This window comes from Eschrichtius robustus, chromosome 1 (assembly GCF_028021215.1).
Source record: "Eschrichtius robustus isolate mEscRob2 chromosome 1, mEscRob2.pri, whole genome shotgun sequence".
NCBI classification, from domain to species: domain Eukaryota; kingdom Metazoa; phylum Chordata; class Mammalia; order Artiodactyla; family Eschrichtiidae; genus Eschrichtius; species Eschrichtius robustus.
Window position 1 is genome coordinate 121,903,834 of NC_090824.1, and position 27,423 is coordinate 121,931,256.

At 44.9% G+C, this 27,423-nt stretch overlaps 1 protein-coding gene and 1 pseudogene across 1 annotated transcript in view; one reads left to right on the forward strand and one right to left on the reverse strand.

The window, feature by feature from the left end:
- Positions 1-9,051, forward strand: part of LOC137762771 (dual specificity protein phosphatase 5-like) — a 104,753-nt pseudogene extending 95,702 nt beyond the window's left edge.
- A 6,972-nt stretch (positions 9,052-16,023) lies between these two features.
- ANXA2 (annexin A2) overlaps positions 16,024-27,423 on the reverse strand; it is a 43,728-nt gene continuing 32,328 nt past the window's right edge. Inside the window, exons 6-13 of the mRNA XM_068552759.1 lie at positions 24,764-24,854; positions 23,771-23,850; positions 22,303-22,362; positions 20,195-20,288; positions 19,512-19,607; positions 18,642-18,700; positions 17,408-17,530; positions 16,024-16,397 (exon numbers count right to left, since the gene is read on the reverse strand). Coding sequence (XP_068408860.1) covers positions 16,338-16,397; positions 17,408-17,530; positions 18,642-18,700; positions 19,512-19,607; positions 20,195-20,288; positions 22,303-22,362; positions 23,771-23,850; positions 24,764-24,854 — 663 coding nt within the window. The 3' untranslated portion in view covers positions 16,024-16,337. The remainder of the gene's footprint in view (positions 16,398-17,407; positions 17,531-18,641; positions 18,701-19,511; positions 19,608-20,194; positions 20,289-22,302; positions 22,363-23,770; positions 23,851-24,763; positions 24,855-27,423) is intronic.

The following is a 27,423-nucleotide window of genomic DNA, read 5'->3' on the forward strand; positions in this document are numbered from 1 at the left end:
AATGATGGGCAAAAGGAAAATAATACATGGAGGTTATAAGACCTCAGTGACTGGGCCAGAACTCTCAAAGCTCACTTCCACAGCACTCTAGTTCCACAAACCAGACAGAAACGTTTTGCCAACAAAAAGCTTTGCAAGCTTTAATGTGCATACAAATCATCTTGGGGATCTTGCTCAACTGCAGATTCTGATTCAACAGGTTTGGGGCAAGACCTGATTCTGCATTCCTAACAAGCTCCCAGATGATTCTGGTGCTCTGGTCTGAAGACCACACTTTGCGTGGTCAGGACTTAGTGAACCATTAACATCTCTATGACAAAACCATTTTAGAATATTTTAAAGGCAACATTATTATTTGTGATTATCAAGGAACAATTTTCTTCTTCCCTTTTACTCCCAGAGCTACATTTGGAATTTTGACTAAGTATGCACCCATTGTTTAGCCATCCCTTTTACATTATAAGTAATTGATCGAGTGGTGATCAAAAGCCAATGTGCTTTTACTTAACTAAAACACAGCTGAGATTTGCACACAGTGAAACATTTCACTATACAATTTACCCTTCTAATAGGACTCAATGGCCTTGATATGTGAAAGACCACGCTGTACTGACCCTTAATCAAAGAACTTTAAAAAGAGACCAAGCAAACCAAGGCATAATTGTAATTAAGAATGTTAAATCAACATTTAATAGATGCCAAACAAGGTAAACCCATTTAGAATGATCTTTTCTGTCTGAAAAGGAAGTACTTATTATGAGATTGAAGTTTATCTGCTGAATTAAAAGATGTCAATAGTACAAAAGTTACTTCACTCAGCTTTTGCACAGCAAAGGAAACCATCAACGAAATGAAAAGACAACCTACTGAATGGGAGAAGATATTGGTAAATCATATGACCCATAATGGGTGAATAACCAAAATACTGAGTTGGCCAAAAAGTTCGTTTGGGTTTTTCAGTAAGATGTTACAGAATATCCCGAACCAACTTTTTGGCCAGCCCAATACGGAAAAACCCAAATGAACCTTTTGGCCAACCCAGTATAAACAGCGCATACAACTCAGTAACCAAAAAAAATCCAATTTTAAAATGGGCAGAAAACCTGAATAGACTTTTTTCAAAGAAGACATAAAGATGGCTAACAGACACATGAAAAGATGCTCAACATCACTAATTATTATAGAAATGCAAATCAAAACCACAATGAGGTGTCACCTCACACCTGTCAGAATGGCTAACATCAAAATGTCTACAAATGGGCTTCCCTGGTGGCGCAGTGGTTAAGAATCTGCCTGCCAATGCAGGGGACACGGGTTCAAGCCCTGGTCTGGGAAGATCCCACGTGCCGCGGAGCAGCTGGGCCCGAGAGCCACAATTGCTGAGCCTGCGCGTCTGGAGCCTGTGCTCCGCAACAAGAGAGGCTGCGATAGTGAGAGGCCCGCGCACAGCGATGAAGAGTGGCCCCCACTCGCCGCAACTAGAGAAAGCCCTCGCACAGAAACGAAGACCCAACCATAAATAAATAAATAAATAAATAAATAAATAAATAAATAAATAAATAAAACAAGACAAAACATAAAAAAAAAAAGTCTACAAATAATAAATGTTGGCGAGGATGTGGAGAAAAGGGAACTCTTGAACACTGATGGTGGGAATGTAAATTGGTGCAGCCACTACAGAAAACATTATAGAGGTTACTCAAAAAACTAAAAATAGAACTACCATATTCTCCAGCAAATCCACTCCTGGGTATACATTTGAAAAAAGTGAAAACACTAACTCAAAAAGATACATGTACCCCATGCTCATAGCAGCATTCAATAACCAAGATATGGAAGCAACCCAAGTGTCCACAAACAGATGAATGGATAAAGAAGATGTGGCACATATACACAATGGAATATTATTCAGCCATAAAAAACAATGAAATTCTGCCATTTGCAACAGTGTGGATAGATCTAGAGGGTCTTATGCTTAGTGAAATAAGTCAGACAGAGAAAAGACACACTCTATGTTATCACTTATATGTGGAATCTAAAAAATAAAACAAATGAATATATATATAACAAAACAGAAACAGACTCACAGATTTAGAGAACTAGTAGGTACCAGTGGGGAGAGAGAAGGGGAAGGGGCAGGATAGGGGTAGGGGATAAAGAGATACGAACTGTTATATATTTATAAACTATTTATAAAATAAATAAGAAACAAGGATATATCATACAGCACAAGGATATATCGTACAAACAATGAAATATATCCACTATTTTGTATTAACTTCAAACGGAGCATAATCTGTAAAAATACTGAATCACTATGCTGTGTATCTGAAACTAATATTGTAAATCAACTATAGTTCAATAAAGATACACAAACAAAAAAAATTAATGTTGGCTTTTTAACAAATGGTGCTGAATGTCTAAATTTAAAAAGACGAACCCAGACACAGACCTTACACCTCACACAAAAATGAACTCAGAATGGACTGTAGACCTCAATATAAAATGAAAAACTATAAAAACTTCTTAAAGAAAACATAGGAGGGGACTTCCCTGGTGGTGCAGGGGGCCAGGGTTCAATCCCTGCTCAGGGAATTAGATCCTGCATGCATGCGGCAATTAAGGATCCCGTGTGGGACTTCCCTGGTGGTCCAGTGGTTAAGACTTTGCCTTCTAATGCAGGGGGTGTGGGTTTGATCCCTGGTTGGGGTAAGACCCCACATGCCTCCTGGCCAAAAAAACAAAATATAAAGCAGAAGCAACACTGTAACAAATTCAATAAAGACTTCAAATAAAGATCCCCCATGCCACAACTAAGACCCAGCACAGCCAAATAAATAAATATTTTAAAAAGAAAACATAGGAGAAAATCTACATGACCTTGGGTTTGGCGATGAGTTTTTACATACAATACTAACAGCTCAATCTATGCAAGAAAAAAATTGGTTGGACTTCATTAAAATTAAAACTTCTGCTCTGCGAAAGATACTGTTAAGAAAATGAAAAGCTAAGCCACAGATTGGAAGAAAATATTTGCAGAACACATACCTGGTATAAATATGAAAGAACTCTTAAAGTCAACAATTTTTTAAAAAGAACTAAAAGGGGTCAAAAGATCTGAGCAGACACCTCACAAAAGAAGATACAGATGGCAAAGAAGCAGATGAAAAGGTGCTCAACACCACGTGTCATTAGGGATTTGCAAGTGAAAACAACAACGAGATACCACTACAAGACTATCAGAATGGAAGCAGCCGCACTGCACAGGGAGATCAGCTCGGTGCTTTGTGTCCACCTAGAGGGGTGGGAGAGGGAGGGTGGGAGGGAGATGCAAGAGGGAGGGGATATGGGGATATATGTATATGTATAGCTGATTCACTTTATTATACAGCAGAAACTAACACACCACTGTAAAGCAGTTATACTCCAATAAAGATGTTAAAAAAAAATAAAAATAAAAAAAAGACTATCAGAATGACAACATCCAAAAAAACCGACAATACCAAACGTCAACTGCAGAGCACAGGAAGACTCATTCAGTACTGATGGGAACGCAAAATGGTACAGCCGCTCTGAAAGACAATGTGGCAGTTTCTTACAAAACGAAACATAGTCTTACCACCTGACTCAGTAATTGTATTCCTATTTATCCAAATGAGCTGAAACTTATGTCCCCAAAAAAGTCTGCACAGCTATATTCCTAACTGCCAAAACCTGGAAGCAACCAACCAACATGTCCTTTAATAGGTGGATGGATAAACAAACTGTGCTACCTCCAGACAATGAAGCATTGCCCATTTGATAAAAAGAAACAAGCTATCAAGTCACTAAAAAATATGGATGAATCTTAAATGCATATTGCTAAATGAAAGAAGTCAGTCTGGGAAAGCTGCCTACTGTATGGTTCCAATTGTATGACATTCTGGAAAGGCAAAATTATAAAGGTGGTAAACAGATCACTGGTTGCCAGTACTTGCAGGGGGTGAGGTTGAGTTGGTGAAGGGTAGAGGATTTTGGGGGTGGTGATTCTGTGTGATACTGTAAACTACACGCAAACTAGAAAAAAATTATTTCAGAGATCCCAGAATGGAATAAAAAATATGACAAACAACCCAACTGTATTACAAATGTGTGAAACAACCTTATTAAAGGGGGTGGTGGTGGGGGGGGGAGAATAGTGCTAACCTAAGTAACTCTGGAAATGAGAAGAATCTGAAACACCAAAGAAGAAAGTAACTGCACACAGCACTGTACTCTAGCTGATAAAGTCGTTTTCCTTGGGGATATGGGTTAACAATTCTGATATTGCTGTACACATATACCAGAACTGAACAATTAAGTAAATGGATGGCAGATGGCAGGAAGCAGGTTCCTCACTGTTGGAGTGGGAATTTACAGATAAAGAAGGGGAGAAGGCTAGAACGAGCCATGCAGTAGTAGATTGGAGTTGGAGATATCAGTGTGAACTCATGTTTAGCTTAATATAGATACAGATGGTTACATATAGAAAAATTTATAGATATGTGTATATACACAGATTAGTATATACACAAATATTTCCTTGCTCTTTCAGCTGAGAGGACCTAGAAGCAATGCCATCCCCATAGGAATGAGCACACCTAATGCCCAGATCTTGGTTTCTAACACCATTCTCCAATGAAAGGAACCAGAGCTGCTTAGAGAAACGGCAGATTCGAGGACTGGAGCAGGAAATATACAAGATGAGTTTGGAGCATCTTGTAGCTCCAGAAAATAAGGGAGTGCTCAAAAAAAAAAAAAAAAAAAAAAAAAAAAGTTGATGTGTCATAGGGACACAGGAGCCAACTGAAAGAGCTCCCAGTGGCCAAAGCTGGAACAATTAGAGCAAGAAAATTAAGTAGCATTGGATTATAACCCAAAGCATGAAATAAATATCCATGAGGCCATACTGATATAAAGTAATGATTAAATAAAGAAATAGGGAAAAGAGACAAATCCACTGTGCAGAATTCCAAATAACTTATGCAGATATTCCAGCCTCAAGGAGCTGGTAACTTCCCACTTCTTAAGTCACTTCCTTCCACAGAGGAAAGCATGGAAATGGGGGAAGGAGTAACTTGACAGGGCAAGAACCTGACAAACACTACCTGAGCCAGGTGATCAACATTAACATTTAAGTGATGTCACATTGATAGGATGACCTTTGATATAAGATGATGAAAATGGCATTTTACTTCTGTAGTCTTCCTCCAAAAATATACTACCCCAATCTAATGATGAGAACATCAGACAAATTCCAACTGAGGAACATTCTACAAAATAGCTCACCAGCAATCCTCAAAACTGTCAAAGTCACCAAAAGCAAGGAAAGTCTGAGGAACTACCACAGCTAAAAGCCTGAGGAGACATGACTACTACATATAACATGATATCCTAGACAGGATCATGGAACAGAAAAAGGACATAAGGGGAAAACTGAGGAAATCTGAATAAACCCTGGACTTTAGTTAATAATAATGTATCAAAGTTGGTTTATTCAGTGTAACAAACATATACTATTATAAGATGTTTTAAAAAGGGAATGCTGGGTGTGGGAATACAGGTACACTTACTATCTTCACAGTAATTCTGCAAATCTCAAAATATTCTAAAATTAAAAGTTTACTTTAAAAATGTTGATAGTCTTTTCCCAGTTCACACACACACACACACGCACAAATCAAAGAGTAGATTTTTCTTCCGTTTTTATTAAAATTCCGCTGCAGGAGCAGTGGATGAGCTAGTTACTAACCACGCTGGAGAAAGAGTAAGACATTTGGGTTCCGCTTCTTACTGGCCACGTGATTTTGGGAAAGTCAACCTCGCCAAGCCTCAGCTCTCTCATCAGTCAAATGGGCTCATGATACCCACTTCCAGGCACGCTGGAGGAATTAAACATCATAATCTATGTCAAACACATAACACAGTACTTGACATAGAGTAAGCTCAAGAGACTGTTGCTTTAATGAGCTAGCCAATGTAGACTGATTGACAAGACAAATGTCCTGGTAGTAAATAGATTTCAACAGAAAAACTCAGAATGTATAAAATCTCTACACTGAGTCCTTTATTGTGGAGGAGAGAATGACAAAGTCTTACTCTTAATCCATCAAACATCAATATCAGTTCCCAAAAAACATTCAAACAGGTACCTACTCCAGGTTCAAGCGATACGGTCTAACTCACAGAAAGCCTTTCTGGTGGGAGAGATTTGGAGATTTCTTCTCTAATCTGCTCAGTCTGACTCCAGGGCTCAGCCCATACAAATGGGTCTTTAGTCCTTGGCTCTGTGGGTGCAGCCTGAAAAGGTGCTCCCTCTCCCTTCTCTCCACCCTGCCCCTGTGTCTTCTATTGTTCTGCCTTTCCTTTTGCTCCTTCATGCTGAAACCCCTCCATGCCTGTCCTTTGAGATTCAGCTCTGCTCCATGGTCAAGTCCTGAGAATGGAGAAGACAGTTAAAAGACAATCAAACTCTAGGGACTTCTCTGGTGGCGCACTGGTTAAGAATCTGCCTGCCAATGCAGGGGACATGGGTTCGAGTCCTAGTCCGGGAAGATCCCACGTGCCGCGGAGCAACTAAGCCCGTGCACCACAACTACTGAGCCTGCGCTCTAGAGCCCACGAGCCACAACAACTGAGCCCACGCACCTAGAGCCCGTGCTCCGCAACAAGAGAAGCCACTGCAACGAGAAGCCCGCGCACCACAACGAAGAGTAGCCCCTGCTCGCCGCAACTAGAGAAAGCCCTCACAGAGCAACCAAGACCCAACGCAGCCAAAAAAAAAAAAGACAATCACAGTCTATGCCCAGCAAAGGGTTCACACCCACTAGCAAACCTCCTTCTATGTTATGAAGCTCACAGGGGAGTTTCATTGTAAAAGGCCTCCTTCTCTTCCCTGGCCTCAGCAAGGGCAGCCTGCAGGAGAGGAGGAGAGAATAGGGCAAGAAGGACCACCACTGTACATGCCATTTCCTAGAAATATTTTACATACACATTTGTGACGCATGAAAATGCTACATATGTGATTATAAAATTTTCCATCCATAAAGCTACTCCTGGTTTATATAATACACGGAAAATGGGTCATTATTTTGTGATGTACCCAGAAGTGACTCACAGGGACTTGGCCACAGGAGCAAATGTGAGAAGCACTGCCTAGACCTAAGACTCACCACACTGGTTTAACACATCCATAGAAAATAGACACCCCAGACTGCGGGCTTCCTGGCCTTTTCCATGTTTTCTGATCTTGTGGGAGCAAAACTCCCCTGAATCTAGGCAGCCTGATATTCCCTATAGTTTTTACTATTATCACTTAATTGCAGTCATCTGACTTACAGCAGCAGACCCGGATCTAGACACTCCAAACCTGTATTCTTTATTGAGGGTGGGGATAGAAAATGACTGATTGATGATTTAACTCACCTCTGAGAGGGAGCCCTCAAAAACTTCTGATACCTAAGCCAGAGTTCCATCCTAAAATACAGTTGACCCTTGAGAAACATAGGTTTGAACTGCAGTTTGAACTGTGCGGGTCCACTTACACGGAGTTTTTTTCCAACAAATACAGCACCTGCATTTTCATTATACAGATCTTTACGTTAATTAAGTGTGGGGAAAAGCCTGCGTTCAATTACAGATCACATTATGCGGAATCAAAAGAACTAGGGCTTGAATCCTGATTCTAACCAAACTGTTTGAGCTTCCAGCCCTTGGGTGAGTCGTTTACCAATTCCTTTGTTTTTGAGGCAGAGACTGAGCATGAGAGGATTTTCGACTCCACGGGAGGTCAGTGCCCCTAACCCCCGCGTGGTTCAAGGGTCAAATGACCCATCTTACCTGGCTCTTCCAGTTAAACGTCTTATATTTAGTTTCCAGTAACGCTGCACATTGAGTTATCCTCAGACCCCGTTCAAAACTCCTCAGCCCGGCCCGACTCCAGGGGGCGGCGAGTTGCCGGCGGAACGCCGAGCGTCCGAGCCGGAAAACGCGAGCGGAGCTGCCGTCCCCCGCCGCCACCCGCAGCTCGCCCGGAGCCTCGCCTGTGGGCAGCGGGCCTGGGCACCTGCGCGCGGCGTGGGCGGGGGCGGGACCACGCGCAGGCCCACGCCCACGCCCACCCCACGCCTTGGCTGCCTCGAGCGTGCGCGGCTCGCTCCACGCCGATCTCCCCTCGGCGGCGCGCTCGTGCTGCCCGACAGAGGGCGCGCGCGCGGCGGGGCTGCCGAGGGGACCGCGGTGCGCACCCCGCCAGCCTCGCTGCTCCCCTTGCCTGCCTGCCCGCCGGCAGGTGTGCTTCTTACAGGGGAGGGTAGGAGTCTTTCCACTCGGAATATTCCCGAGTGCTGCGTGGCTGTAAAACCCGTTTCACCAGAGAAGACTGAAACGAGAGCGCGCTCATCAGCCAGTGTGGGAAACCAGTGCTCAACGTCAGCTACCGGCTGCCTTAGGACCACGGCGGCCCAGGTGCAATCCCTCTGTTCCTCCACCTTGGAAGTGCCGACCAAGCATCCAAGTGCCGGTTCCTCACCACCCTGCACGTGATCACGGCCCTGCTGAGTCTGGCGGCGGACCTCGCAGCCCTGCACGGCCCACCTGCACTACAAATGGATCCCTGTGCGAGACACCCACGCGGCTGACATTTGCTCCTGCTTCCAAGGAGCAATAGGCTTCAGTGACTGGGTCCGGGAAAAGGAAGGCAAGGTCCTGGTCCACTGTGAAGCTGGGATCTCCCGTTCGCCTGCCATCTGCATAGCTCATGTCATGGAGGCAAGCAGTTCCGCCTGAAGGGGGCCATTGATCACATCCAGAGGAGGAGCGTGATCTTGCCCAGCTTTGGCTTCCTGAGATCCTGCCTCGCACTCCCTGCCCCGGGATCCCTTCTGCCTGGAGGATGCATCCCGCTCTTCATGTAAAGCCCATTTGCAGACACTGAGCCCTTACGTGCAGGGTTCCTACTGCACATTCCCTACCACCCGCTGGACGGCCTCAGAGCTCACCAGGAGTTCCATGGCCACATACACATCCTGCTAAAACTGGGATGGGGGAACCAGCCCAACCCCAAGAACAACTGTGGTTTTGTTTTTTAAACTCGTGGACATTTCATGGCTGTGCGGTACTGAATTGCTCCCTCTGTCAGGCTGCCCCAATGGGGTAGAGTGGCCACCAGGCTTGCAAACTTCAGACTGACCTTGAAGATAGGTTCTCAGAGGGAAGGAAAGCCAAGCCGCTTCAACAGCACAGCCTGTGCTGACTAACTACTGTTCTTCCAGATCCCCTGCCCTCTCAGGACTAACCAGTCCTTGGATGTCAAAATTTGCCTTTTCATTTCAAGCATAAGGCAATAAATACCGGTATCCACGTGGGAGAAGGCAGTTGCTAGACCAGGAGAAAAGGCAATTACGAAGCCAACTGATTTTGAAGGAAGCACGATTTCCACCTTATTTTTTTAACTTTTGCTGTCTCAGTATCTGTCTCTGTTGCTTCAGGGCATAAGCTGATCATCATCTAGTCAGGAGAGTAACCTGCAGGGTTTGTAGGGACATGAATATATAAGCTGATTGGAACCCCTTGAGCCCAGTGGAGGCAGATTCTCTCCAAGGGGAGGGCTCTGGGGTGAAAGGAAGAAGCAAGTAGCCTGTTCCTGGGACAGCTGGGCTTCCCGGGACTGAGCGGGGCCATGCCAAGTGGGAGACAAAGCTGGTTAAATACTCCATGCTCCGGCCAGCAAAGGCCTGAAACCAGGCACAGGACAGGCCTGAATTTCTATGTGGAGATTTGGAGGCTTCAACCAAGGGGAGAAACAAAGGATACAGAGGCTAGGAATAAGGCTAACATGCATTCTCTTACTCTGGATCTGTTCGTAATAGAAGCTACATGTGAACGATGCTGAAACCTCATATTAAAACAGAACTGGCAGTTATCCCACTAAAGAGCTGAAAAGTTTTGATTCCACCTCTTCCTTTGTTTCATCTATGCTCTGAAATCATTTTCTATGGTTTCTTTGTTTTCCTAGCAATTTGGAATACGCTATCTGGAGTGCATCCTTCATTTCCTTTAAGACTCTACTGGGAACCTGTTTTCCCTACTAACTTAGGGTCTTCAAAGCACAAAGTTAGGTCTAAATTATGGAGCTCTGAACTGTCTGGAATACTTAGGATTTATCTGGAATAGATACTGTAAATCATAGAATGTGACAAAGAGAAAAGTCAGAAGGTAAACATACAGAGGTTCCCTTCCAGCAGTTGGTCGTGGGATGTGTGCTGTCCCAGTGACTGGGGAGGAAATGGTATAGAGTCAGAGCAAGACTGGAAATAGATTTTAACACTGGGCAGAGCCTCATTCCCCATTCACCATACTATCACTGAGACGTTCCCTGCGGGAGCCAGCACTGCAGCAAGCAAGGTTTTACTTCCCTGCAAATACCCAGGCTTCCCAGAGGTCAGGACCCTCCAGGCACTGCATGGAGGCTGGGTACTGTCCCCATCCCCTGGGCACTGCCATGCTCCGTCTCTGAACCCAGCTGAGCCAGGGTTAGGCTACTTGCTTCTTCCTTTACTCCAGAACCCTTCCCTTTAGACAATCCAGGCCTACATCTTCTTGAACTGGACTTGGAAAACTCAAAATCCACTTAACTCTTCCATGAGGCAAGGGAGGCCCGACTTTTACTGCCTGAAACTCCGCCCTCCCTCTTCAGGATGGGAAGGAAAACCTGCCTCTCATTCTTTCCTGATGAGCTTACTGCCAAGGAAACAAGAGCTCAGTCTCAAACAAGTTGTCCTGCCAAAATGTTAACGGTGATTGGTTCTAGTTGGAGCTCCAGGTGATTCAGATTTTCTCCTTCATACTTTTCTGTATTTTTTAACTTTCTACAGTGATTCTGTATTCCTCCTGTATGTCAGGAAAAAAATACAAAAAAAAAAAAAAAAAAAAAATCCTGCTTTAAGGATCGCCTCTCCCCAAACCTTTCCAAATGCTTTATCCTAGGTGAGAATCGTTTACTCTGGACCCCCTCAAGCATCTCACCTGTGCTTCCATCACAGCCCTTTTTATTCTGCATTGCCTTGTTCTTCCAATCCTCGGTGACTAGTTCAGTCACCAGCGTATAGTAGGCTTGTCTACTGAATACATTAATAAGTCAATAAATGAATAAGTGAATGACTGAGAGACCCTGTATTACCTGATCAACTCTGGGCTTTAAAATTTTTCCTAGTCATAGATGAGTTCATATCTATTAGGACAAAGGTGATCCTTTAAGACCAAGATGGTTTTCCAAAGCTCAAGAATCCAAGAAATCTGGCAACCTCACTGATATAGAAACCTAAAACTTCTTTGAAATATTTCCGTATTCCTGATCCAAACTCCTTGCTAATCCTTGTGTTAATCTTTAGAAATGTACTTGGAAGTACGATAGCCTTGGGCTCTAATGGATTACAGCTGGGAAAGTTGTAATTTGTCCTCACCTACTGTTTAACAAGCCACCTCCACAGCCAGGTTCCATTGACATGTTATGTCCTTTCTGGTTTGTTTCTTATTAATATAAAGCTGATGGTTCACCTACAGAACAGCAAGCGTTGCAGGCAAGGGCTAGTGATCATCCTAAATACTTAGCTCACTTCTTTACTGTGATTTCAGGGGTCCAAGAAAGCCCTCTTGAATCCCAACCATTCTCCCATTTCTTCACTAACAACTCCTTTCATTCCCGTAATATGGGAACAAAGCCTTCATTCCAAGATAAAGCTGACCCTATACACTTACTTCCAGGAAAGAGACATGGGCTAACAGCCCTACCAAGATTTAAACAGCATCCCACAGACCCTGAAAGGAGAGGCCCTGCAGAGACCAGGAAGGGAAGTTTGGAGAACTTAAGTCCATCCTTGACCAGTCCCAGTTTGGCCCAGAGCTTGCCTAGCTTTCAGACTAGATGCAGGCTATTTAATGTTGGAATCATTGGGTTGGGATTTCTCTAAGGCCTAAATAACGTGGCTCCTGGTTTGCTCTCCCCTTCCCCTCTACTGTGGAGAACGAGACTGAGCAGGCTGGTGAGGGACGCGTAGCTGGGAACAGCACAAATGCAAAAGAGGACTTGCAAAGGGGAAAGTGTGTTTTCTGTTTTAAGAAACCTGCTGACATAGGGAATGCTCCTGTTTTTCTGTAGAAATGCTGCCTTCAGTGGACAAAATTCAGCCACAATCAAGCTAATTGAATGCACAAATGGAATATTTTTCCAGGGCACCTCCAATTTAATGCTTGATGAAATCGTGTCTTTCGCATATATTTACAAAAGCTTTTCTTCATCCAGAAATGTCTGTTAAAATTGCTTATAGATGCTGAGATAGCAAATCACTCTTCTAATGTAATGAGATAAGTCATCTCTATAAACTTTGCTTGCTCAAATGTACTCGCATAAAAGAAATCAGGCTACAGGCTTTTTTCAATAAATAGAATGAACAACTAGAACTTGATGGCTATAGCATGTTCTGCCTCATTGCTAAGGGATGTTTAAAATGGCTCCCTCTCTCTCTCTTGCAGCGGAGTTTTCATTTTGGTAGTTGATGGAAAAAGGAGGTCAGATAAACTAATGTGGATAAGAAGGCAAAGCCGTTTGTCAAAACGTGGGGAGAGGCCTGGAGACTGGAGTCATTTAAAGACTAAAAATTGATTTAAAAGATTTCTGTCCTCAAATCATTTTTCTTGCTAAGTGCAGCCACTTTGTGAGCCTGGTTTCCCCTGCTCTAGCTATCTTTACTAATAATTTACGCCACAGGAACTTCACATACTGGGAAGATTCATATGCATAGCCATTGGTGCATAGCCCAGTAAGATGGGTCCAAAGATCAAGAGTCTGTGGAAAAGACAAGGTTTAGCCACCTGTTTCTAAGTAAGATTTGTCTTCCAACTCTAATCTGGAAGCCAACAATGTGAAAAAAAGGCTTAGTAGGCCATCTCACACACACCTAGGGTCACCATATAGGGCTGTCATGTATGGCCGCTCAGGTTGTGCACTGCATAAGTCCAGGGGACATACCATTCACATAGGCTACAATGTGAAGGGTGCCGTCTGGAGCTGTGCAACGTGACAGTCCTGTCCTGCTCCACCACACAGGTCAGGGAGAAAAAAAATCATATCTTCTTGTTCACAATCACAGTTTAATAAGTTTCCATGACTAAACTGCATGCATTTACCTTTAACTCCTCAAAGAATACAAAGTTCTTATTATCAGCTGCCATTGTTAAAGCCTGTCCCATTCCCTTTTCCTTCTCTTTACAAAGTAAAATTGGGAGAACAGTCAAATCTCCAGATGGTTCTTTACTTCAAGAAACGGTTTGGGGACTTCCCTGGTAATGCAGTGGTTACGACTCCACTGCGTCTCCAATGCAGGGGGCCCGGTTTCGATCCCTGGTCAGGGAACTAGATCCCGCACACATGCTGCAACTAAGGAGCCCGCCTTCTGCAACTAAGACCCGGTGCAACCAAATAAATAATTTAATTTAAAAAAAAAAAAGAAATGGTTTGGACAGCTTGACTGTGGAGGACAAGCTGGAATCCAGAATATGAGGCCAAATTCCAAGTGCCTTTTCTGTCAGTTTTGGAAAACACTAGACAGCCATTGTTCCATTCAGGGGAGACAGCAGGCAGCATTTGGAATGGTTCTCCGGGGGCCTTCCTTTCGCCAAGCTGCCTTTTGGATTTTCCCTCACGCCTGCTGGAGGGTCCAGACCAGCCAGACCAGTGGCCAGGCCACCCTGGGCAGGGCAGGAGCAGGAGCCTGCCCACACACTGGCTGCCCAGCCCTGCCTTCTCTTTCCACCACCTTTCCCTCTGCTGCATGAAACGCATTGTGTGGTGGAAAGAAACAGCCTGAATACTTCGTGACCTGAAACACTGCTCCTGACAGCCTCTGCTCAGCCCAATCAGTTTTATTTTTTTCTTTTCATGGCCGCGCCATGCAGTGTGCAGGATATTAGTTCCCCAACCAGGGATCGAACCTGTGCCCCCTGCATTGGGAGCACGGAGTCTTAACCACTGGACTGCCAGAGAAGTCGCATAGCCCCATCAGTTCTGAGGTCCAACACCAGAATGTGGGGGGAAGCAGAAATTCCCCGCTTCTTATTCAGTTCCTTGAACTCTGCCCCAAGCACAGAGAAAAGTATATTCTGGGATCGGAGGCATCACATCTAATATGCATAGGAAGAGACATTTGAGAAAACACATTATTTTTGCCTAACTTGCATTTTAAAGAGTATCTCAGTGGCTTTACAGGCACTTTATGGGCCTAGTGACTGAAGAGCCATGTTCCACCTGAGTTTCTACAACAAGTTTGCCAAAGGTCAAAACAGCAAATCAATCAGTCCACAGATGTGTATCTTTTGGTTACCGTGGTGCTGTTTTCATTGGATCTGAAGGCTGAAAGTGGGGCAGGTGTTCTCCATTCTCCAGACTCCCCACTTCTGTCCAACCAGCCCATTTCACACCTGCATTTCCACTACTTGCCTAGTCCCTGCAGACCACTAAGTGCGTCCAACATCAGCCAGGCGTCAAGAATTAGTGACTGGGGGCTTCCCTGGTGGCGCAGTGGTTAAGAATCCGCCTGCCAGCGTAGGGGACCCAGGTTCGAGCCCTGGTCCGGGAAGATCCCACATGCCGCAGAGCAACCAAGCCCGTGCGCCACAACTACTGAGCCTGCGCTCCAGACCCTGCGAGCCACAACTACTGAAGCCCGCGCGCCTAGAGCCCGTGCTCCGCAACGAGAAGCCACCGCAATGAAAAGCCCGCGCACCGTAACAAACAGTAGCCCCCGCTCGCCACAACTAGAGAAAGCCCACACGCAGCAACGAAGACCCAATGCAGCCAAAAATAAACAAATAAATAAATAAATTTATAAAAAAAAGAATTAGTGACTGACACAGCATCCTTTACGAGGAGGAAATGTAGTGTAAGAATTTGGGGATCATCATCAACACCGCCCCAGCCCTAGCCCCAGTTTAGGGGAGGTACCTGTATGAGCAAGCCATCCGCAGGGTCCTGGGCTAGAAGCCAATGAACAGCACCTTCACCTTGTGAGCGGAGACAGGTACATCAACACACACACCTGCTTAGTACACAGCCTATCCATGGAAGGAAGGACCAGAAACCACGTGACTCTAGGGAGGCCCCACCCCCACCTCCACCCCCACCCCCACCCCCACCCCCGGCTGGTTGGGAAGAGAGTGGGAGGGAGATGTAATTTTCACTGCACAGACTCTGTGTGCCTTTTGAAATGTGAACCAGGTGTATGAATTACCTTTATCAGAACCATAAGAATGCTCGTGGAGAGCCTCCTCCCAGCTGTAACACTTCCCCTTAGATATTAGGGCATGGCTCAGATGTTTTCTTCCCTGGGTCATCTTTCTCAATCCTCCCAGGCAAAGCCAATCGCTTTCTTCTCTGTGTGCCCGTCTACTTTTGTTACACCGCCTGTACAAGGATGCTGTAGCCTGACTCTGACAGGTGAGGCTGGGGCAGGATGTTACTTATTTCTGTAATTCTTACGGGAATACTTGCAATATTTGCTAAATGGAGTCTACCACACCATCCTCCCCTTTTCCCAGTTTGAGGCCCCTGCAGCTTGTTTTCACCTAACTTACCTGTATAAAGATGAGCAGATGAAGGGGTCATTCTGGGATTTTTTTCCCCCCATAGGTACTATCATCCCCTGGGCAACAGAACCTTCTATGATAATGAAAATGTACTCTGCCTGTGCTGTCCAGTACACTAGGTGCTAACCACACGTGGATATTGAGTATCTGAAATGTGGATAGCTTGACTGAGGAATTGACCTTTTAATTATTTCATTTAAATAAATTTAAATGTAAATAGCCGCATCTGGATAGCAGCTACCATATCGGACAGCTCCTTTCTAGAGCTTGCTTCCCCAAGGGGACAGCCTTACCAGCCAAACAATACAACCCTTAAGCATGTTTGATTTTGAAACAATTAAATTGAGAGCAAGGTCAACAAAGTACTTGTTCCTAAAGTAAAAATTCAGTTTATTCATCTGTTGACGACACAGTACTCAAAAGGCAAAGTGTTTCACATCATAGATTTCACTTCCAATTCCTTGGAATGTTCACTTCTTTGACTGTAAAGAGAGACTAGACCGGAAAGCCAGGTAATGCTGAGGCAACTAAACTAAGGATGGAGCAGGTGGGGTGGGGCGGCACTAACGCCATCCTCCCAGGGAAGGGCACAAGGGGGGTGTTAGCCACAAGCTGATTGTGTAGAACTGTTAGCTGGGAGTGCAGAGCAGCCGTCCTGGACCCTCGGGCCATTGCGGGCTTCAGTCATCCCCACCACACAGGTACAGCAGCGCTTTCTGGTAGTCACCCTTGGTGTCTTGCTATAAGTGGCCAAGGAGAAAAAAGAAATTCAGGGTCAGGAGAAAGACCCACACTCTGCAGAAACACACAAGCAGGCCCACGGCACATGGAGCCTCTGTGGGACCTGCCCAGACACACCCAAACCATCAGAGGACCCTCAGGGATCATGGCCCAGGGGAGATTACTGCCACAAGGGTAGAGAGAACACAGGGTCCTGGGGATTAACATGGTAAGTGACCAGAGGACAGAACCCAGTCTGCTCCTCCTGCACTGAGGTCCTGCCAACACCACCCCTTTTCTCCCTGGCCCGCATCCTTCCAGAGAAGACACACGAGGCACCTTCCTGCCTGACTGTGTTGTTTCGTGGACTCTTAAGGTCACGTGGGAATAAGCTGAGGAGTTAAGGAAATAATTACTGAGTCTAAATGCTCCCTGAATTTTAAACATATGCCCCAGTAAACCTAGTTATAGCAAAACCCAGCTCTGAATTCATCCCTGGTAACCACTGACACGCCTCTGAAATTTTGAGGATCTTTCAGAAAGAGGGGTTTGCAACATCTGTCTGAATTAAACACAGTGGGAGGGACCACAGTGAACGCAACTGCTCCTTATATACGAACACTCCATCCCTCCAAAACAGGGACAGGCTAAATGGGGAGGGGAGAGATGGGAGTTCTGAGTGAGGAAATGTTGCCAGGCTTATCACAGAGAAGTTTCAAGAAATGGAAATATAATAAAATGTAGATTAGATTGATCTAAGTCTTTTTAGGATGTCAGCAAGTCTTGCAGGATCACTGTCATGAGCACCAACTGTCACTGCAGAACAGGTGTGGGAAATACGAAATATTCGCCTGATTCTGTAAGATTCCAGGGCAAATCCTAATAGCGCTTTCAGAATAAATCCCTGATATTTGATGACGAGCACCTCTTCCCCGGGGAGTTAGAAAAACAGAAAACCGCCGTTCTGCCATTGTTCTGACAAACGCCTGCCCAGGACTCCCAGCCCTCTGATGGTCAGGTGGGGCCTTACCTGAATGTAGTAGTACAGGGACTTGCCGTACTTTTTCTTGAATTCACATCTAATTTTCAACATGTCCACTTCACTGCGGGAGATCATGATTCTGATCAGGACCTTGTCGCGAGTGCCCTTGCCCTGAAAGTCAAATTTACGCTCCAAGTTACAATTCGCTGACAATGTTAATCATTAGAAAAGAGTCTAGTGAGTTCTCCTGCACATGGAACTGATCTGGGTTCCTGATGCCGCCCTCTAAGAGACTGCAAAGATAACAGCAAAACTGCTCCCTTAAGAACAATGAGCGCCTTGGAATTCCAAACACACCAGCATGAAATCGGCACAAAGCCCCCATGCTGTACATTCAGTAAACGTGAACTGAGCGCTAACCGCTGCAAGGCTCAGGTCAGGAAGTGCGTGAGTTTACGTACGTAACACAAAGCTCCTGGATCTCGGGGGCTTAGAGAGCACAGGCTACCACGCTCACCGTGGCTCTGTGCCATTTTGAATGGTACAAGCAATAAGGACCACTGAAGTTTACATCCAGAACCTCAGACCAGAGAACGGGCCATACTTGACATGGAACCTGAGGGGAGATGGGACAAGGGGGTGACCCAGGAAGCAGCGGCAAGGGCCTGGAAGCCATAAAGCACAAGGCACATCTAAGGCATGGGAAAGGGGATGGGACTGTGGGAAGAGACAGTCCATTTAAGGGAAAACTGCAGGGCTGGCTTTGGAGTCAGACAGACCCAAGTTCAAGTTTGGCTATGTAACCTCAAGCAAGCTGAAGCTTTCCAAGCTCCATTCTCCTCATCTAGAAAGAAAATAGTCACACAAGCCTCACAGGTTTTTTGGTAATGACTTAAGATAAAGTAAGTAGTAGCACAATGCCTACTGCCTAGTGGTTGCTTAATAACCTCTCTTCCTTGTTTGTCCTTACTCTGGGGTACCAGGAGGGAATCACTGAGAAATCTGAACAGGAATCTGACATGATCACCATCTGGCATTTTCTCTCTCCCGTGGCACTTTGCTTTCTACCTGTACACAAACACGTGTTCAAGTAGTTGGGAGAAACAGAAGCCAGATTTGTGGTTTTCTCACCTGTCACGTAAAAGCAGAGCTGACTAGTGTGTTCCTGCACCTAGACAGTGGGGTTCCTTCCTCCATCCGCTAGTCAGGAGACTTAGTCTGGGACACAAAGGAAGAAAAAGCCTAGTGTGGAAACATGGACCTCTCAGCCAGTTGCCCTTACCTTCATGGAGTCGTACAGTCTGTCAGCAAAATACAGGGGCTTGTTCTGAATGCACTGGACTGTGGAGAGAAGAAAAGGGTCAGTAACTCCTCTCTCCTCCGCCAGTGGGGGGTGAAGCCCTGACCTGGGGCACCACCAGATAACCAGACGTAACAGGAATGGGCTCTGCAAAACGGGAAACGCTCAGGGAAAACCAGGAATCCTCTGAATCAGCCCACTGTGCTTTTTTTTTTTTTTTTTTAATATTTTTTTAAAATAAATTTATATATTATTTATTTATTTTTGGCTGCACTGGGTCTTTATTGCTGCAGGTGGGCTTCCTCTAGTTGCGGCGAGCGGAGGCCAGTCTTCGTTGCGGTGCGCAGGCTTCTCATTGCGATGGCTTCTCTTTGTTGCAGAGCATGGGCTCTAGGCCCGCGGGCTTCAGTAGTTGTGGCACACGGGCTTAGCTGCTCCGCGGCACGTGGGAATCTTCCGGGACCAGGGCTCGAACCCGTGTCCCCTGCATTGGCAGGCGGATTCTTAACCACTGCGCCATCAGGGAAGCCCATCACTGTGCTCTTAAACCAGGGGACTCTGAGCGACGCAGAAACCCAAATGGATGTGTGAGTACCCCCAAAGGACAGAGCCCTTTCTCTGGTTATCTTATTCCTCCTGGGCAACACTCCATTCTACCAACGTAAGCCCTTCTTCAGTTCCGTATCTTAAATTCATATGGTGAAGATTATGAAACTACCCAAATCATGTAAAGAAGCCATGCCTCCCAAAGCCACTTGAATTAACAGGATGGTCATTCGTTACTTCTGCTTCAGCACAGCTAGCTGACTGAAAGCTGATGTCCACTAGGGATGTGGGGCCACACCTGCTTACCTAGGTTCAGGAAAGCGTTTTCCAGGTCTCCTTTAACCTCCTTCTTGATGCTCTCCAGCATGTCATAAGGGCTGTAGCTCTTGTACCTTTCAAATACTAAAGAAAAGCAACAGATAATTATTATAACAGAGCCACTGGTCAAAGCTATCAATGGTTACCCACACGGTTACGCATCACACACACACACAAAAAGATGATGACGATCATAGCGTCCTAGAGGGTTAGGGATTGCCACACAGACCGGAGCTGACACTGTACCAGTTGCCCTGGGACAGCCGAACCATGCACCTGTCCTAAATGGTACTGCCCCAGCCACATATTTTGACCATCTTCATCTCTCCGGCGTGGAACCCACTTTATCTGGGCCACGAGAAACAGGACATAGCACCCAACCAAGTCCATTACTTCAACAGATATGGCAAGATAAAATGATCCAGACGAGAAGAGGCAGCACAACAAAGCACCAAACATGAAAAGTATTTAGGGGAAAAAAACGATCCAAAATGGGAAAGAAGGATGAATGGACTTGGTGAGGAAAACTGGGTGCGATTAGAGGGTACAAAGCGGGGAGTGGACTCTGTTCTGGCAGACCCGAGCCCCAGCACAGACACCCGGCTGGCCCGCTTGCGAGGGCCCTCCGTTGTGGCCTGGGGGCTCTAAGACCTCCCCAGCACAGCACTCGCCTTTCTGGAGGTGGCACACACTCCGCTCGGTCATGATGCTTATCCACTTGGGAACATCTGTCCCTCTCCTCTTCACGCCAGCATCATAGAGATCCTACGAGCACAACCGGCCACGGAAGTTAATTCCACAATCCAGAGCAAGCTCATTAAAAACCCGTCACGCACAAAACCCCAGAACCTATACGTTCAGGATGCCAAATGAGAAAGGACGATTGCCCTGTAGACACAGGAAAAATGTGCTATTTAGGTCAAAAGTCTTAAGAGCAGTCTTCCTGAAGCACAGACATACGGCATGACAGTAGGTTGTTCGTGAGGGTGATGCTGTAGAAATCTCCTTCCCTGAACACCAAAGGGATGACCAAGAACCTCTACTCATATACAGAAGGACAAGCCAATGCTCATTAGCACATCCAGCTCTCCTCCATTTGGCACGGTCAATAGCACATAAACTAATGGTCATCTACTAATGACAGCTACAAGTCACATACCCACCCCCAGACTTCTTAGAGACTCTGGAAATGATGGAGCTGAAAAAAAAAAAAGCTGGTCCAATCACATTTTCAGTTTCTAGAAAATTTAGGGGCTATACGTAATGCTAAGAATGGCAGGGAAGGAGGGAGAAAGGCTTATGCAAGAGCCGATACTTATTCAGTGACCATCCACTATCTGGGAGTTGCAAAACCCTTTTCTAGGGACTTCCCTGGTGGCGCAGCGGTTAAGAATCCGCCTGCCAATGCAGGGGATACGGGTTCGAGCCCTGGTCCGGGACGATCCCTACATGCCGCGGAGCAACTAGGCCCGTGAGCCACAACTACTGAGCCTGCACTCTAGAGCCCGGGAGCCACAACTACTGAGCCTGCGCTCTAGAGCCCGGGAGCCACAACTACTGAAGCCCGCGCACCTAGAGACCGTGCTCCGCAACAAGAGAAGCCCCCGCTCGCCGCAACTAGAGAAAACCCGCGCAGCAAGGAAGACCCAACGCAGCCAAAAATAAATAAATAAATAAATTTAATAATAAATAAATTTAAAAAATCCTTTTCTACCTCCTGCTAAGTGGGCAATGTGAAATATAATGAATTTTAAAACTAAAATGGATTAAAATTAATTTTGTTCTTCAGCTCTTATGAAATACTTCGAGACAGCTGTCGACCCTCTGAGAAAGGCATGTAGTTCACAGTGATCTGAATCAGCTTCACAAATAGTTCTGGGTGATTATGGAACGAGAACCAGCAGAAGTTCTATTCAGCCAGAAAAGAAGGAAGGGCCTCTGCCTCTCTCACCTCTTCCCCCACAACCAAGGGCAGTAAGCCCTTCTGTCCCTGCCTGTGCCTCTACCATCTCCTTCCACTGTTCTGTGTTGTGAATTCTATTAGTGTGTGTTTGTAGCAAATGCCCACCAGTGTGAACACCAGCATCACACCCTGCAGAAACAAGCAAAGTCTAAATGAGCAAATGTGAGTCAGAAATTGATCCTATAACTAACACCAGCATTATAAGGGTATATCTTGTTGTAACTACAGCTTCCAGAAAGTGGAAATGCAGCCCACAAATTCTTTGACATTCCTCCCTTCCAAACGCGGAGCCTACTTCCCCTCCCACTGACTGGAAGCTAGACCTAGTGACTCGTCTCTAATGAACAGAGTTATGACAGAAGTGGCAGTGTGTGTGACTCTTGAGATTACACCATAAAAGGCACCTGGCTTCCTCCTCGCTGTCTCTCTTGGATCACTCACTCTGGGCAGAGCCGGCTGCCATCTGTGAGGACATTCAAGCAACCCCTTCGAGAGGCCCACGTGGAGAAGGAGTAAGGCCTCCTGCCCACAGTCACATGGGTGGGGGACTACATGGGTGGGTGATCTGGGAAGCGGGTCCTCCTGACGCTGTCAGGCCCTCAGATGATGCAGCCCTGGTCAACATTTTGTCTCCAACCTCATGAGAAGTCCTGAGCCACTTCCCAGTTCCTGACCCACAGAAACTGAGAGATAATAAGTGCTTGTTGTTCTAAGCCACTGAGTTTGGAGGTAATTTGTTATGCAGGATAGATAACTATACAGACTATCCAGAGACTAGGAAACAAAAGCTCAAACACCAAGAAGCTTGGCACTGACCCGGGCATCTTGGTCAATCAGTTCATAATCAATGACAGAGCCATCCTCTGCTCTTCGACCCTACGGGGAAAAAAAATAAATAAAGAAAGAACATCAAATGTATTTCTTTGTACATTTTAAAACTGAAAATGTTATTTTCTCCCCAACTCATGTAAGCCACTATTTACTGAATAAACACCCTCCTGAAATTTTTCTTCACTTAAAAGTCTAGGTTTAAAAAAAAAAAGTCTAGGTTAAAAAAAAAAAGTCTAGGTAAGACCAAGGATTGTTACAATAATTGAGGCAGTGAAGTGGGGGCTATACCCTCTTGTTACCCAATTCTGGGCTAAGCACCTTACAGAATCTACCCTCCTCCCCCTAAAAAAGTTAATGATATTTAAGCTCCTTCCTTCAGAGAGCTCACAGCCCAGATGGAGAAATACGCATGGAATAAATGGTAAAACAACACAGTATCTGTGGCTCTAAGTAGAAGTGAAATGCAAAAGAAGGCAGAAATCTGTCAGGCAGAATCGTCAGCAAAGTCTGTGGACAATGGGGTACAGCTGAGGTAAACCGCAAAGGATGCGTCAGATGAGGCTGGTAATGGGGAGCAGGAGAAGCCATTCCGCACAGGAGGGACGGCACAGGGGAGCGACGTGCCGCCCAGCTGAAGAGAAGGTGAGCGGGAGGGAAGCCTAGCGAGGAAGACTAAGTTAGGCAGGGCCAGGGTACAGAAGACGCTTAAAGGCAGTTGAGAGTTTGGATTTGATGCAGCAGAAATGTCTGTTGATCAGGAGTTTGGTGCAAGTGGATTTCAAAGATGGGTGGGTGGCGGTATGCAGGGCATGTGGTAGAGAAGAGAGCTGGGGAGGGCGGTACGGAGTTGTTATGGTGATGGAGAGGTGCATGGGCAGGATACAGCATGCCCATCGACCATTTGTCATCAGGGTTCCCAGGGAAAACTCCTCTTCCCTCGCCCAGTTCATACACATTAAACTGCACTCGGGTCAGAACTCAGACTCAAGAAGGAAATGCCTTTCATCCACATCAATGTGTTAACATTAGCAAACAAGCAAAGACCTCTCCAGGGAAACCACTACCTGGGCAAACCGTCTGTTAAGAAATGAAAGCAGGTGAAAGAAACAAGAGGGTCACTTCCCACTGGGTCCTATGTGACCACAGATAGGGGCAAAATGACCTTCCCCGAGTCACAGTGAGGGCTGGCACATAAATCCAGGCCAGGAGCTGAGAGCCGCTTCTTCCTCCTCTGGCCCCAAAGTCCACCTGACCATACGGTTTTGCAGGATAAGAAATCCTATTATACAAAAATGACAACTCTGCAGTGACAGTGCAAACCCACTGTCGAAAATGCAGCTGGAATTTCTGATGCAGGCACAGCGGATTGAGTTAATTTGTTCCCAAGTATAAAATGAGGCGCGCAACTTGCCTTGGGAGGAAGCAAGGACAAAGAAATAAACCGGAAACCAACCTTCGATAGGGCGACCATCAGCTTGCGGAAGTCACCAGATGTGTCAGAAATGATATCCTTCTCCAGATCAGTCTTGTACACTTGGAAAACAAAACAACTCATCTGGTTAGACGCTTCCTGCCTGTGCAGCCAGCCAGCCACCGGCCCCACTTATCCCCTGCCCACCAAGCCTCTAAAAAGCAGAAACAGCTGTGGCAGCATGGATGTACCCACCCAAAGGAGGTGGATTCTCTAGAATGATTTTTACCCTCATAAAATCAGAACCAGTGACAAGGGACACACAGAGCAGGATCAGACCAGGGATCCTCAAGCTCACCTTTGATCAGTGACTTCCTGGGTAGCTAAAATACTGGCTCCCAAACTTCTTGACTATACTTATTTGGAGGACTACACACACACACACACACACAACTGTGGTTTATTATCTACTGATCGAGAAAATGCACAATGGCAAAAACTAGTAAGAATTAAAGAGTACTTTTCAATGAATTTGTACTTTATTATTCAAAATAGCATCTATGTTTAAATGTAGTGGTACCACAGACACATGGAAGCTTCACCATTTACTCCACCCACGTCTCCTACACTGCTTGGTGCACAGAGGTCCATGTGCCTCTTGCAACAGTGATCCGCAGTCAAGAGCTGGGAACCTTCTCAGCAGAAACTGGACAGCACCCATTCCAAGAAATCCATGTAAAATACTTCCTACTTCTCCCCATCAGATCTTTTTTTCTTTTTTGTTTGTTTTCTCTGCTTTCGCTCCTGTATATCCTTTTGTGTTAGTTCTAGGGGAATATAATCATCAAAACCCAGGCCATCAGGAGATGGAGGAGAGGGACCTGGAACAGAGCAAACCCCTGGACGGTCCAGATGGCAAGCATTTCTCCACAAGTAATCCAGGCACCCTATCCTGAACACCAGCCCAGCAGGACAGGATGGGGGGGTCACAGAAACAGGGCTGAGAGGGTGCACCACAGAACTAGGGCTACTCACTTTCCTTGTAGACTCTGTTGATTTCCTGCAGCTCCTGGTTGGTCCTGGAGCAGATGATCTCAATGAGGGAGTCCTCATCGGTCCCCAGCCCCTGCGAACCAGGCATTGCAGCCATCAGCAGGGAAAGCCCTCCAGGCCATTAGCCCACTTCCCTGATCTCAATCAGGTAAACTACACACACAGATTGGGTGTGTAGCACATCCCTTCCTGCATTTCTCCTGAGGGATCTGTACTGCATTCCTCAGCACAAGGTAAAGTTATATTCTATTCCTTTAAAAAAATGCTTCATCAAAATAAAAGATGGTTTAACTGACATGTTTTTTTAGCTCAACTATATTAAAAAAAAATTTTTTCCACTATATATAAATATATAGTGAAATAGGAAGAGACAGCAATGGAATACACCAAAATGTTAAAAGTGGTTGTCTTTTGGCGATGGGTTTATAAAATGAATAACTTTATCGTCTCCCTATGTTTCTTTATTTTTCAACTTCTCTAATAATCAGCCATTACTTTAATAGATGAGAAATAATTTTCTTTATTATACAATTCTGCTCAGAAATTTAAAACAAAGGAATGTAGAGATTTTATGCTGTCATTTGCAGCCAGCATCGTTAGATTGGAGTAAGTCTTTTACGAGGGAAAGGTATAGATAAGATAAAAATTTTAGCTTTACCTCTTTGAAATGCAAAATTGGGTTAATGTTAAAAATTTCATTCTTGTACTTCCATTTTTGCTTGATTGTGATGCACTCTTCAGGCATTTTAGAGAAGCAAAAGGAAATAATGAAGTGCCAAATAAACCTAGACACCAACACTTTATTAAGGAATAAGAATTTGATGGGTGATGTATTCAAATTTAATATATACACTTTTGAGCTGGCATGCCAGAGAGCTTGAAAGGACCCAATGAAACTTGTATTTCAAAGCTGGCTTCATGATCAAAGTCAAGATTTAATAATCAGGATTCTCTAATACTTGTCTTTCCGAGTATGGAAATATCACTTTGAACTAAGTAGAATTACAACTGTTTAAAATGTAAATCAATTATAAGGTGTTAATACAATAAGAAACTTACTTATCCACATGAAAAGTGTGTCAGCTATTAATTAAACTTATTAGAGTTTATATGTCCCTAAAAAAGTGGTTTATATAAGCTAAGCCTCAGGTTAATAGTTAATTTTGAATTTTATTCCTCATCTAATCTGAGCCAAGGCCTCTTCTCCCAGAGTTTTTAATCACGATTTGCAGAGGTGCTGGCAAAGCCAAAATTTCTTCCCTTCTTAGCTTCTTCCCTTCTTAGCAAAATTTCTTCCCTTCCTCTTCCCTTCTTAGACCTTCTTAGCAAAAGGTCTACACAATATTCTATACAGATATTATAAAGAGATTACCAAGCATCTTCAAATATTTTAGGGGGCAGTTTTTCAATCTCAAGGATATATAATAAATATAGTCTAAAAATAACTCATGCATTGGAAGAAATGCTATATCCTGACACTGTTGAAACGTGAAACAGGTATAGCAATAGAAGATTTGTTTTCTTTCATCACTGATATACCCATGTTAATATCAGAGAATTCTAATAGTATTTTTTCTCTATATTTAAAGGTGACCTTGGCAATTTCAAACTTGGCCCAAGCTCTCCACAGACTGTCCACAGTTCCCATCACAAGGGCAACGTCTACTGTAACATATGGCAGATATTGCCACTGGTATTGCCAGAAGTCAAAACAGATTTTTTTTAAAGCATAGTTCAGTTAATGTCACTCCAAGCTTTATGGATTTCAGAAGGGTACTCAGCTGTGATAGCTAATGGAAGAGCTGGCACAAGGTCAAAGATCTAGCAGTCAAAGCACCTTTCATTGGGCCCAATTACATAGATTACAATGGTGACTGACAGCTCAAACAGGTCTGTTTCAAGTCACTAATACCTAGTAATAGATACTTATAAAATTGCACAAATCACAACTCAATGAATTCTTGGCAAAAATAAGATAAACTGATCTGAAGTGATGACGGTCAGAAGAAACCTAGGAGAGGCCAACTCATCCATGGCTCCAAAGGTCCCAAGACGGAGTGTTTTCAGTGTTCTTTTTATTAAACAGGATCATTAAGTGTTGTTGACATTTTATCATTCTGTCCAATATAGCCTACTTAGAAAACTCAGAGCAAGTCTGCTCAAATAAACTGAGCACAGCTTGGGCCAAGCTGGAAAACTGATTTCAGAGCAAATCTTTCAGCAGCCCTGAGCTATCAACTTCTGGGCCCTGGAAATACCCGGTGGGAAGCTGCCTCTCTCTCTCGAGGTGCTCCGTGGGGGAAGGGATGACAACTGAACTGTGACATTAGCTGGTGACAGACTTACAGCTCCATCTCTCCATAATTCAGAAATGGTGGCATCACAGAAAATGCACTCGGACTTAGAAAAAAAAATCAGAACTACAGCTTTCCCTCCACTCTGAGGCTTTACCCAGTTTTACCAGCAGAGGGCAGTGTCAGATTATTCAAAGTGTTGCAGGCACACTTCCGAAAAGGGTTCTGTGCTTTGCCATTAAACATGCATTTATGTTTATATATCTATTACATTTATATAATACTTGATGTTTTAGGTACACACAAAATTCAGGGGAACTTACAACCTGGAATTTTTACTATCTAATT